This window comes from Sciurus vulgaris, assembly GCF_902686455.1.
Source record: "Sciurus vulgaris genome assembly, chromosome: 12".
In the NCBI taxonomy this organism is placed as follows: Eukaryota; Metazoa; Chordata; class Mammalia; order Rodentia; family Sciuridae; genus Sciurus; species Sciurus vulgaris.
In genome coordinates this window covers 4,846,087-4,858,187 of record NC_136473.1, presented here as the reverse complement: position 1 = coordinate 4,858,187, position 12,101 = coordinate 4,846,087, and the positions used below count along the sequence as shown (strand labels likewise).

General features: G+C 42.8%; 1 protein-coding gene across 3 annotated transcripts in view; it reads right to left on the bottom strand.

Annotated features, from left to right (window-relative positions):
• Positions 1-12,101, bottom strand: part of RYR2 (ryanodine receptor 2) — a 609,490-nt gene that overhangs the window by 142,442 nt on the left and 454,947 nt on the right. For all 3 annotated transcript variants that reach the window (XM_079107027.1, XM_079107029.1, XM_079107028.1), the window contains exons 54-57: positions 9,913-9,991; positions 8,101-8,190; positions 7,022-7,159; positions 842-919 (exon numbers count right to left, since the gene is read on the bottom strand). In XM_079107027.1, coding sequence (XP_078963153.1) covers positions 842-919; positions 7,022-7,159; positions 8,101-8,190; positions 9,913-9,991 — 385 coding nt within the window. The remainder of the gene's footprint in view (positions 1-841; positions 920-7,021; positions 7,160-8,100; positions 8,191-9,912; positions 9,992-12,101) is intronic.

The following is a 12,101-nucleotide window of genomic DNA, read 5'->3' as shown; positions in this document are numbered from 1 at the left end:
CAAGTCAGATCCTTAGCAACAGAGGAGATATGACTACAGATGAGGAAAGCAAAGTGCCACCAATACCTCTGGAAAATATTCTTTACTGAGTAATTAAGGTGAGCCTTGAGCAGAAGATTATTAATTATTTTCTTTTCATACACAGCTAGTTGCATTAGGATTTTTCATGGATATTATCTTTAAGGAAAATACACTATGTAAAAGAGATATCCCAGAAAAAGTTGTACAGTAGTCACCCTAATCCTGCAAAATTCATTCCAAGACCCCCAGCAAATGCTGAAACGTCAGACAGTGGGAATCCTCTGTATACTGTGTTCTCCCCGACACCCTGCAGTGTCGCCATGCAGTAGCAGAGTTAATCCGTCCTCCCGTGTTTTCTCCTCTGATATGTCCTTTGCATGACTACTGCTACTGGAACACAAGCAGGGCAATACCATGACAGCTAACCTGACAGGCCAGACAGCCATTCAGTCATTAAGGGCGGGTAGTGTATACAGCATGGATACGCTGGACGAAGGCGCGCCATTCACACGACAGGCGATGTAGCAGGGTGGCAGGACATGCCACTACACTGCTCACAATGGGATGTGATTTAAAACTTATGAATCGTTTGCTGCTGAAGCTCCACATTGCAGACCACAGTTCAGCATGAGTCAGCAAAACCTTAGGAAGGTAAAACCACTGATCAGGGAGTCCATGCAGCATTCCCCACAGCACAAAAAAATTTAGGGACACACTAGCTATCAACTATGTGGGCCAATGATATGATCATCAAAGTCGTCAAGTCACGGCAGTCTTGCTAAAAATAAATTTAAGAGTATTTTGAAGACTCAATACTTACATGCAGGTCTCTAGACAGTGTGACATTGCTCATGTCGATGGCTCGGGGACTATAACCATGGGCTGCATCCACAGAAACCTGGATCATTTATGTAAAAGAAAAAAAACAGCAAAACTTCATTTAAAACGCTGGGCGAAGAGACTTCACTGATGCTTTATAAATATAAGCCAAACATAATATTTTCTCAGATGAAAATAGCAAATATGTACACAAAATGATCTCACAGACATATTTAACATATTGAATTATATTTGAGTGTCTGACAATTATTGATGATTGAATAATTCATCCTTATATCTTAGGGGCTGACAATCCCCACATTTAATGGAATAATAGAATTTTATTCTTCTAATTCTAATTAGAATTCTATTATTCTATTATTCTATTAAATTTGTGCAACAAATGAATGAATCCAAAATTCTGAAATGTTAACTCATGCAAAGAGTCACTGTATTCTTGGGCTTCTTACAAATCCTATTTAGTCATGATGAAATTTACTCTTTCTCAGCCAAGCAATAATGAACCAAAGGGGTAAATACTTACAAATGTCCTTAAGAGCCAAACATTGTTAGAATATAATCAAATTTTTAATTATAAAAGTATATCATATGGTATTCAGTGGTTTATGAGGAAATCCCCAAAGACTTGCTTGATTTCTAAATTTTGGCTTTTTAAAAATGAAAGCTATCTCCTTGTCCGTTTTAAGAACATTCCACTCTAACATGTGCCCAGGCTCCAGTCCACTCAATGGCTGAGAAAGGAGCTCTCGGTCCAGCTTAGAAATCTGAGGTTCTTTTGAAGCCAGAATTAAAGACAGGCAGTTAGGACAGATGGGTTATCAGGTCAAATCAAGGGAATGGAGGCCAGTTTGGCTCTGGGAAATTGGAGACTGCCCTGGGAGATTGGAATGTCAAGGTCTCCAGAGCCCACTGATCACGAAGATTCCCTGCCTGACCTACCCCTCCCAAAAGGCTGCAGACAGGGAATTGCTCATTCATGCCCCTGGGCTGCTACCTGCCTGGATCACTCCATTTGGTCCTCCCCTGCCCATCTGCTTCCCACCTTTTGGCCATCCCACCAGCACCTCCTGGACCTAGTCACATAGGCAGGAAGGAGAGAGGTAAGTGTGGAGAGGGCAGGAGAACAAGGGAAACTTTAGTCTATAAAAGGGGCAGGGCTCTCCCACTTCTTGGGATACCAGATCACCAGCGGTGGCCCCCTTCTCCCTCCCGGGAGAAGCCTGTGTTGCTACTTTTAATGAAAATCTGCTTTATATGCTCGCCTTGGCGTGCTTCTCTATTGCTCAGACTTTGACATCTGAGGAGGCAGAACTCGTCACTGATAACGGTGGTGTCCCTATCTTGATGTATTCCATACTTGCAAATACTTGTTAATTAGAAATGGATAAACAAAGAACAGAAAAGTATACTCTAGCACAAATCCGTGCTTGTAAAATAAAAGTGAGGCTAACATGCGTGATAATTAGTGCTGGGATCCTAAGTGATGCCCAGTCTCCTACTGAGTTCTGACTGAACCCTGGCACCTGCACTGTGGCGGCGGCTCAGAAACCACCCATGATGGTGTCCCAACAATCGTGAGACTATGATCCTGCTTGGTTTTCTGTGACCCAAGCAAGCTTGGGTGGAATGTTAAAACAATATTCCTGGTCTAGCGCTGTGTTTATTAGAGGCTTATACAATTTTATAGGAAAGTGTATTGATGGGAATTTTAAATGACCCCTGAATTTTGAAGGGTCAGTATCAATTCTGCCATCTAGAACATTCATGGGTTAGTCAGATAGTTGTTTCTACTCCCTTCAGAAAAGGGAATTCACAAAAACTACAAATTCCACTCCACCAGGACCCGCAGGTCCACAGTTTTTGTTTTTCCTTATTGGTTCACATCCTCTTCAGTGAGGACTAGTTCAAGGCTCAGAAGTTGTCAGCATTCAAACCCTCTTCTACGTTCTGGATAGGAACGTCCCCCAAAAGCTCGTGTGCTAACGCAGGGATATTCACAGGTAAAGGACAGGATTGTGAGGCTGTGACCTAATCAGTCCCTGTAACACAAAACCAATACTCTGCCCTTTCAGGTGCAGCCATTTCTCCCCGCAGGACAGTTCTCCCACAGGGATTCCGAGCCAGCCATCATCTCTGGTCAAACACTAACCCCTTTCCAGCTCCTAATCCACAAGCTTCTTCCAACCGATACTCGGCTACTCCTGTGGAACCCCTTTGTCTCAGACTGAAGATCATGAAATACCAGACAACCACGCCCAGCCATGAAGACTGGATTCCTGTTTGTAATTTTCCTAACCACTAAATTTTTTCCAATAGAATGCCAGCCGAAAAAGGGGAGCCCCCTGTCTTTTTTTTACATAGGAGGAGTGCTACTTCCATGTCAACCAATCAGCTTGTATTACAGGAATATCAGGATCTTACAGAAATCGAAGTCTGGCTACAGGTGTTCCCCCAGAGGAACTATAGAGTCCCCAACTCCTTCCTGCCACGACAATCTCTCTCCCCTGAATCAACTCTACATCCACGTTCAGCAGGAAGCAATTACAGAAGACTGACCTTCATCCATGTACCCAAAAAAGATTTTCTTATAAAATCAAAAATGGGGGAATGTAATACAAAACTGATATTCCGCCCTTTCAGGTGCAGCCATTTCTCCCCGCCTCCCAACCACTTGTCAATCTGTGCTCCGCCCACCTCTTACGTTACAGAAATTTCCGGCCTATGCTACAGCCATTTCCTGCTTCCCACATTACGTCCTAACATGCTAGCTAGCTATTGGTTCATCAGCCAGCTTGCAAGTATTCTCCTCTGCTATTGGCTCCTTCCAGCCCGGGAGATTCCAATATCTGGGAGAAGTGTCCACACCATCTTTCTCTTTTCCCTTTTCACCCCGGAGTGGACGCGCTAATCGTCCACATAATAAAGTCTCTTGTGTGAGGCCCTGTGTCCATTGTAGATTTCTCTGGAAGCTATTGTCCAGCTGCAACTGAGACCAGGCATATGGAGCGCCAGTTCCGTCGGAGGGGCTGGAACTGCTGCAGGTCCCGAGCTGAGCTGCATTTTTCCTTATAGTCCCTCCTAGTCTGAATGGGCTGACTGGGTGGTGACTGTGGCAGGTGGGGTATGTCCACCTGCTGCTCACTGGGCTCCAACCTCCCTGGTTTCCCCATCTCCCTCACATGAGCCTGCCCCCCAGACCCACCTGGCACATGTGCCCTGCTGGGAAGATTCTTCCTCAAACCTCTCCAAAGACCGCTCGGGTCTTTATCTGACATCTTAAGGAAGTCTCCCTTGAAAATTCCATGGCACAATTGCAGCCTGCCCCAGACACCTTCCACCTCTTCCTGGACACACCCAGCCTGCAATTCCCTGGAAAGTCGTCTTCTTTCCATGGTCTGCATCAGACTCTAACACTGCTTCATCTGCCCCTTAAATAGGAGCCCCACGAAGCAGAGAATTTTGATGTTATTCACTGACTGGAGACGCCTAGAATAATGTCTGAAAACTAACAGGTGCTCAGAAATATTCGCTGGCAGGATGGGGGAATCGCCCCTCCATGCTGGCCTGAATTTTTTTCTAGATGGGTAACACTTTCCTCAAGTCTGATTCCCTTCTCACTCCTCATCCCAGATTATAAGCTTGGTTTATTGTTCATTTGTTTCGTTTCCATCCTACATCAGTAACACCAAAAAAAAAAAAAAAAAAAAAAAAAAAAAAATATATATATATATATATATATATATATATACATGAGATAAGAAGTTGGAATATGTAAGTAAAGAAGAAATTTCTGTGATGCGCCCAAGATGGCCAGAAAGCCCACCTGAGCTGCAGTGCTTGCTCACAAGGAGGTAGACCAAAGCCAGTCCTGCAACCCTCTCTGTCAACTTCTCACTCCTGATTCTGTCAGCCTCCTACTCCAATACCCAAGCTATCAGTCTCTGACATTATTCATGCCCTCTAATGTGCAAATTACAACCCTAATTAAGCCTCCTGAAATCAGAAGTCACTTCTTCCTGTGGGAAGGGGCTGGAATGCTGTTGATCTACATAACAACAACAACAAAGGTTTGGCAGACCTGTACTGACAGGTGCCAGTCATTTTTTCACTGATTCATCAGTATCATAACAGGAACCCTCCATCACCCTCTGAAAGAAGATGCTCTTTTCAGTTTCATTTTACAGGTGAGAAAACCACAGCATAGAGAGGTTGAGCAGTTTGCCTGAGGTCACACAGTCAGCTACTCAGAGGTAAGAACAGGGCCTGGCCAGGTCTGGCCTAGTTCACCACAGGCTTCCTATGCTTCCTAGAGCCCTGGTGGGTGGAGAAAACTGAGAACAGAATGTCAGGCTCCAGAATCAATCCGCACATGAAAAGTAGGTTAGATAGGCTTTTATGGTCTTCACCCATATGGTACAAACCTAAGAGAATTTCATGTAAAATAAGCCCAAATCCGAACCTCACTTATTTAAAAGCATATTTCAAATATGCTTTTAGTACCCTCATTTTATTTATTCAAAAATAAAAATTAGGAACATCAAGCAATATTTTGTGTAAACCCATTCATAGCAGTCTGAGGAGTTAGGAAAGGGACAAGGGATAGGTTCAGCTCCTGAAGAAAGGAAGGGCCAGACGTGAGCAGTGCAGGGAGCCTCTGGCCATATTTTATTATCACTTTGTGTGTGTGTGTGTGGCTGGGGATCAAACCCAGGGCCTTGTGCAGGCAAGGCCAGCACTCTACCAGCTGAGCTACCTCCCCAGCCCACCTCTGACCATATCAATGTCTGCACCTGGTTCCCACTAGCTTTTCCAGGTCTGGCTCCCCTCACTTTGGCCACCTGCAGCATGACACCCCAGAGCTGGACTGTCCCGCCAGCCACACCCCTGAGTTCTGGCTCTGCCTGTCTGGTGTCCCAGCCTCCTGCACAGCACATCCTATGGGGTTGGATCTGGGTCCCCCCTGACCCCTAGGAACCAGTCCTCTGTTCTGACTGGGTGAGGACAAAGCTCCACAGCAGCCCAGTTCCAGTCAGAAGGAGGCCACAGAGCCTTCAGAGCAAAGCGTGTTCCTGTCCACAGCAGCCAGGAGATCAGGCCTCGATGCACAAATGCCAGTACTCTACTCCTGATCTGACCTCACTTAAAACAACAAGCAAAGTAGTGTCGTCTTTTCCTCTCCTCGGGACATTTGGTTAATCTTCAGAAGGTTCAAATTATTTATTTTGAAGATAAACATTAAATAAAAGATTAAAATTCCTATTGTTGCTATTTTGAGTAAGTGTCTCTCTGTTACCCAGGCTGACCTCAAACTCCTGGGCCCAAGGGATCCTCCAGCTTCAGCCTCCTGAGCAGCTGGCACCATAGGTGTGGCCCAGGGCATAAGCTTAAAATTAGTTTTAAAGTAACTTATTTTGAAATGACTCATCACTGTGACTCTTTTTTTCAATTCTCTTTTTTAATTTGTTCTTATTAGTCATGCATGACAGTAGAATGCATTTCAACACATCTCACAGAAGTGGAGTATCCTTATTCTTCTGTTTGTATCTATACATTGGTATAGTCGGACACTTACGTGGGGTCATAATGAAGCCAGAATTGGGGACAGGCAGTTAGTGTAGAAGTAGGGGATCGGGTCAAATCCAGGAAATGAAGGCTGTGAAAGCCACCTGCCTCTGGAAGTTGGAGACTGCTCTGGGAGAATGGAATGTCAAGGATCTCCGGAGCCCATTGATTACCAAATTTACCTGCCTTTATCAAGGACTGCAGGCAAGGAGCTGCTAATTAATGCCCCCTGGGCCCTTGCCTGCCTGAATCACCTTGGCTCTCCCCCTGCCCATGGCTTCTCACTTAATGCAAAACCGGGCCTAGTCTTGTAGGCAGGAAGGAGAGATAAGCGGGCAGAACACTGGAGAACAAAAGAGACCTCAGCCCATAAAAGATGTAGGGTGCGCTCACTTCTTGGGATTCTAGAACATCAGCCATGGCCCCCTTCTCCCCCTCGGGAGAAGTCTGTATTATTACTACTTTTAAATAAAACCTGCTTAATATGCTTGCCTTGGCCTGCTTCTCTAGTGTTCAGGCTTCAACATTAGAGGGAACAGGACTTGTCACCAGTAAACAGCGGTATCAATAGGTATCAATAACGTCCACTGTCACTCACCTGGCTGGTCTGAGAAATACGGCGAGTCCGGTTGTAAAGCGCCATGCTGTCTCCCTCCCGGGTCCTTTCGATTCTCCAACCCCAGGCCAACATCGTCTTTAAAGATTCTTTGATTGGCCATCGATAAATTTCTTTTTCCTAGAGAAAAAAATTGATATTATAAACTGAAATGAAAATACAAAATATTTAGTGTTTTTTTCTGAAACAGACTGCCTTCCTTTAAAAAAAATTTGATTAGCGTAGTTTACTTAAAATCAGAAAGCTGAAGTTCTACAGGGCACAGCTTGAGCTGATATCTAGTCTGACCCATGTGGGAAAAGGGGTCCTGGCTCATTGTGCAGCAGGGTGGCCCGTCTCCTCTGGCTCCCCTGCTCCTGACCTCTCAGAGACCAGGAAGGGTAAAGAGTCTGTGGCCCAGTATGAAGACCTCCTGCCCTCTGAACAGAGGAGGGACTCCCTGCCTCACCCGTCAGGCCACTGAATCCTCTGCACTCCTTTTCCCTCACAGCAGAAACAGATGTGAAGACACACCCATAAGAAGCTTATTAAGATACACCAGGCACAGTGACACATGCCTGCAATCCCAGCAGCTCAGGAAGCTGAGGCAGGAGGATTCTGAGTTCAAAGCCAGCCTCAGCAACTGTGAGCTGCTAAGCAACGCAGTGAGACCCTGTCTCCAAATAAAACACAAAATTGGACTGAGGATGTGGCTCAGTGTCGAGTGCCCCTGAGTTCGATCCCCAGCTACCCACCCCCAGTAAGAAGCATATTAAAATGCTACTTTATCATTCATCAAGAAAGGTTGAAGCACACACATTCTAGAGTTCTTAAAAACATGGGAGAGGAATAAAAATCAAAACGGAAATGAAAACTATTAAGAAGATAAGATAATAAGCAATGAAATACGGACAGAAAATGAGCTTGGAGAGCAAAAGATAAAATATAAGAAGATAAAAATTGTGACCTTTGAGTAAAGATGAAAACATAAGCATGAAAAAAAGAAGGTATTTAATAGGAAAAAAACACAACGAAGAAAAAAATTCCCACAAATTAAAATTTCGTAAACTTAAAAAACTCACCTTTTCAGATAATAGTTTATATGGCTTCATCAATGGCTGCACTTTAGAAGAGTCTGAATATATCTCTCCATAAATCCATCCATTTGCCAACTATCAAAACACAAACATCAAAACCTGTTTTACATGAATGAACTTTAGAGAGTGCAGGTGTGTGAGTGTGGGTTTGAAAGTGTACTGGATAAACCTAAAATGAACCACGATAAGGATGGAGGTTTAAATGGCGTCCAGCATAAGTCCTATACAGATTTCCATCTTAATGCTACCTTCAGTCATCACTTGGAGGGAGTCTTTCTGTCACATTGAAACACCCTGTCTTCCTTAAAGAGACGCAGGTCTGTGACTGTACCTTCTACCAATGAGCAGTCCCCTAGGAGGCGGCTCCGGGATGCGTGCCATGGTCATGTTTATTCTGACACACCTCGGGACCCACCTGGGGCACGTGCTCATAAAATGCTCATTTTAAGCAGGAAAACCAGAGCACGTACCTCAGGAGGTTCCCGGCCTGTCCTACCCATTCCTATATTCAAAAGTCTACCAAAGAGCCGCCCACATTCTTTTGCCCATCTGGATACATGAGCCCCTCTCTATACCAGCTGCAGCTGGACTGCAAGGGACCACCATCCGCCATGCTCCTGGCCATCACCAACTCCAGCCTTGTGGCATCAATGGAGTGATTATATAAAAATGGCCTTTAACCGTCTTATCTCACCCATCAGTGAACTGACGGACAGAGTCACACATTTATCATACAAGCAAACAAAAAGTGCTTCTGTGAGAGGGAAAAGGACTGGCTGGCCAGAGCGACACGTGGCACTGAACATGGAATCTAGCACGGCTACACTGAGTCTCCAGGTGACCCAGCATCCTGGGAACCCAGCTGCTTGCTTTTCATGTACCAAATCTACAGTGGGCATGTTAGATTCTTGTACCATCTGAACTCTCTGACAAGTCTAACCATTCTCTTCCAAATGTTAAGCTCAACTTAATCCTCAGGCATACTATTTCCTTTAGAAAATCTCCTAATCCTAATCGGTGGCAATAATCTCACAGATTGTGACTGTTTTACTTTTCTCATTGGGGTGATTTTCTTGAAAACACAAAACAAGTGTCATCTGGCCAGCAGGACCTATTTTTAGTTAACTACAGATCTATTTGATAGTAGGAAACACAACAGGGGAACTAGAAGGGATAAACTATTACTGAATTTTGATAAAGAACTTTCACAATTTTTGATCTATTATAAAACTACATATAAAACCAAGACAGATTCCAAACATGGGGCCTCTAATTCTCCCTGAAGCCCCCTGATGATTGTTACCTTTTACCCCCACAAACAATATGTATTTAGAAGTTATAGTCATGATTTCATTAAGATCTTTTGGAATCTCAAACTTGTACTTTTGATGAACACAAATATTCTACATATATCATAATTGTGTTAACATGGCAGAACTAGCTAAATATTATATTAGCAAACTGAAATGTTCAATATTCTTGCCTAAATTTTTTTTTTGGGGGGGACTACTAGGGATTGAACCCAGGGGCACTTTATCACTAAGCCATATCCCCAGCCCTTTTTAGTTTTTAGTTTTTAGTCACTAAGTAACTGATCCTGGCCGTGAATTTATAATCCTCCCACCTCAGCCTCCCAAGTGCTGGGATTATAGGCACACACCACCATACATGGCATTCTTGCCTAATTTAGAAAAAGTTCTCCCTTTGAAAGAGAAAGCAAGTCAGGCCAGACACGTCAGAGTGTGAGAGTCCTGAATAACAACAGCCTGGACCAGAAGGTAGGGCCCCGACTTTTACCTTGTCCATTGACCATTTGTCGTGGGAATGCTCTGCATATTTGTTAATGAAGTATTCCAACTTCTCAGGAATTGTGATACTGTGAGAAAAATAAAAAAGCTTCTGTCACAGGGTTTACAGGAAATCATATTCATAACTTATAATTTATAAATGCTTAGATCCTATTCAATGCATAAAAGTTAAAAACAGTTTTAACAATGTATCACATCTTTCAGAAAGTATCAGGAAAGTCAAGCAGATGATGTTCCATCTGCCCATCTTAAGTTGATACATCTTTTACTATGTCAATATAACAAATTAGGTGTAATAAAATATGCATATTAATTAACATATATTCAGAGATGAAGACAATAGATTATACGAAAAAGAAAACAAACCCTATATCAAGATATGGCTAGATTCAACAAGCTTATAGACACACTCCCATATTCTCTTTGAAGCCGCTTTCTCTTTGTTTCCTCTGATTTTAAATGAAGACTGCTGAAATCAAACCTGTTAGATTTTTAATGGAATCCAATTAGTGATGTGTTAATAATTTTAAATATTAAGGGTCTACAGATAACATTATAGATGTTATGGATATTGACCACAGGGAAAAGTAATTAACCAGCTCCTGCTTTATGATTTTGATAACACTCATTCCTGACTCCTTCCCTGTTTAAATAAACATTTAATTCCTTGTACAGATGTCAAGCACATGCAATTGATGACCAAGTTTGACTTGGGAATATCGAATATATCTATGAATGGAAAACTAAATGTATGTAAAATTCCCATTCATTAACGAATGTAGCATATTAAAGCAATTAATTTTGAGAATAGAGTTCTAAATAAAACCTAGTATAAGGTGATTTCCATTTTTTTTCAGCAAAATAATCATTTAGTAATTGACATACATGCACTTAAGAAGCAACATATAAAAATCACAAGCAATTATCTCTATTACCATGTAGACCTGTATCTGTAAAGAAGTCCCCAAAGGAAGGTAAATTAATATACATGCCCAACACTTGTTAATTAATTGGATATAATTAATCAACACCAAAACCATGACAATGTTCTGATGTTACTTTAAAATCCTGGATTATACATATATTAGCAAATCACAAACTTACCCAGGTAGGAATATGAACCTGTGATGTTTGGTTACTTACATTGGAAGAGATACAAAGGATCAATCATATAAGCCCAATACTGGGTAGACTCCTCATTGAACTGTCATCAAATACCAAACATGCAAATTTAAGGCATTAACTGACTAATGGCATACCACTTGGGTTGAAATTTTGAGTTGGTTATGAAGGTTAAACCATAACCTAACCTGGGAGCTGCCCTGAAGCCTGAGAAGTTGAACTTCCAAGCAAATTCAGAAGCAGTGCCCAGAACTACCAAGTAACTGCCCTCCCACAACCGATCTTGCTGAGCCAAGATGGAATCAATAAGATCCTACGGCAGGAAGAGGCAGCTGTCCTTGCCAATGGGGAACCAGGGTTCTACTTAAAGAAGGGGACAAGAGAAAGTGCTAAGGCTTCAGGGACACCTGAGGGTCCAAGCATCCTATTTGCAGAACAGTTTATGTCACTAATCACATCTACAGAGTTTTGTCATGTTGGCTGATGTTTTCCTTTGGTTAAGGTTGCCAAGCTGCATTCTAACTACATGCAAATTTTCTGCTATAAAACACATCTTATTTGATATTTCCTTCCATCTCATGATGTGCTTTATTAATGCCAAACACTCGCCCTGGCCTTGGGTGATGGAATAGGGGGTGAAGCGATTCCCTGACTCTCACAGAGACAGGTTTGCAGCACATGCTGGGGTCACAGTAAGTAAACGATGCCAGACAGAGTTTGACAGTGGTCACCGATAAACATCTTGGGTCACGTTTCGACTAAAAATCGAGCTAAAATGCTTTCTTGACTCTCATCATCACAGATGCGACCACGCGGTTACAGGCATGGAATCCTCGCTATGTTAAGAGCATCCTAGAAGGCACTTCTTATCTACTGCTGATACTGCTATCATCATCACCATTACTACGATCATTCCATAAACGAAAGGGACTCCTATCCAAAGGATACCAACTCAAAGGGGGCATGTATCAGAGAACGTTCACTTCAGTACCTTATTCAATTTCAGACTTCACACATCATTTACAATAAAAATCTGCTGCAATAGAAAGAGTCCAT